General features: G+C 33.5%; 1 protein-coding gene across 1 annotated transcript in view; it reads right to left on the bottom strand.

The window, feature by feature from the left end:
* The window catches only part of EMH_0035490 (uncharacterized protein), a gene marked incomplete at both ends in the record, with an annotated part of 3,621 nt that overhangs the window by 1,462 nt on the left and 1,043 nt on the right, over nt 1-1,116 (bottom strand). The window contains one exon of the mRNA XM_013494977.1: nt 800-1,114. Within this exon, the coding sequence (XP_013350431.1) occupies nt 800-1,114 (315 nt within the window). The remainder of the gene's footprint in view (nt 1-799; nt 1,115-1,116) is intronic.

The following is a 1,116-nucleotide window of genomic DNA, read 5'->3' on the forward strand; positions in this document are numbered from 1 at the left end:
ATATTTATTTATTTATAAATATATTATAAAGCCCCCATCAAGGAGAAGGAACAGAAACAGCAACAGCAGAGATATCTGTATTTTGTGTAGCGTATTTACTATCTATATTTTTATTTATATTTATATTTTTATTTATATTTTTATTTATATTTTTATTTATATTTATATTATTATTTTTTTTATTTTTTTTGTTTGTATATATATAAGCTTTTGGTTGTTTTTTTTTAACGAAAAAAATAAAGACAGCGAGAAAAAGACAGAAGACAGCGAGGAGCAGCATACAAAGACAAGGTGTGTGGGGTGTATATTCATCTCTATCTTTGTCTTTGTCTTTGTTTTTTTTTGTATAAAAAAAAGAATATATAGGGCCTCTTAGTAAACCTAATAAACCCCCGCTTATACTAACTAAACCCACCAAACGACCAAAGTCTATAGAACGAAACGTATCGTTTATATATGCATACATTTGCCCGCTAAAGCTAGAAATATATAAACAACAAAAAAAAGGAGATATATATTGAGATATATATAAAGGTAAATATAAAGATATATACATACATACACCATTTATTATTATAAATAATATTAAATAACATACACCTAAATACTCTGTATATACACCTAAACATATACATGGAATCAAAGAAAAAGGAGACAAAATACCTATTATATTATTCCCTTTTCTCCCTAACCATCGCTCTGCTGATGTTATATAAAAATTATAAAATAAACAGTTTAGAGGCCAATACAACCAAATTAATATAAAATGTAAACTCAACAACTGGCTTAGGAATGTTACTTTCTCCTCCTGCTGCTGCTCCTGCTGCTGCTGCTGCTGCTGCTGCTGCTGCTGCTGCAGTTGCTGCTGCTGCTGCTGCTGGTGTTGGTGGGGTTGGTGGGGTTGGTGGGGTTGTATTGTGTTACTTGCAGCTCCTAATTCGATTTCTTCTGCTGCTGTTGCTGCTGCTGCTGTTGTTGCTGCTGGTGTAGTTTCTGCTGCTGCTGCTGCAGCAGTTTCTGTATCAGCAGCAGCAGCAGCAGCAGCAGCTGCTGCTGCTGCTGTTGTTGTTTTTTGTTGTTGTATGGCTTGTATTTCTTCTGGTGTTTTATAAGGAG

Source organism: Eimeria mitis, genomic scaffold (genome assembly GCF_000499745.2).
Source record: "Eimeria mitis Houghton genomic scaffold, Emh_scaff1369, whole genome shotgun sequence".
NCBI classification, from domain to species: Eukaryota; Apicomplexa; class Conoidasida; order Eucoccidiorida; family Eimeriidae; genus Eimeria; species Eimeria mitis.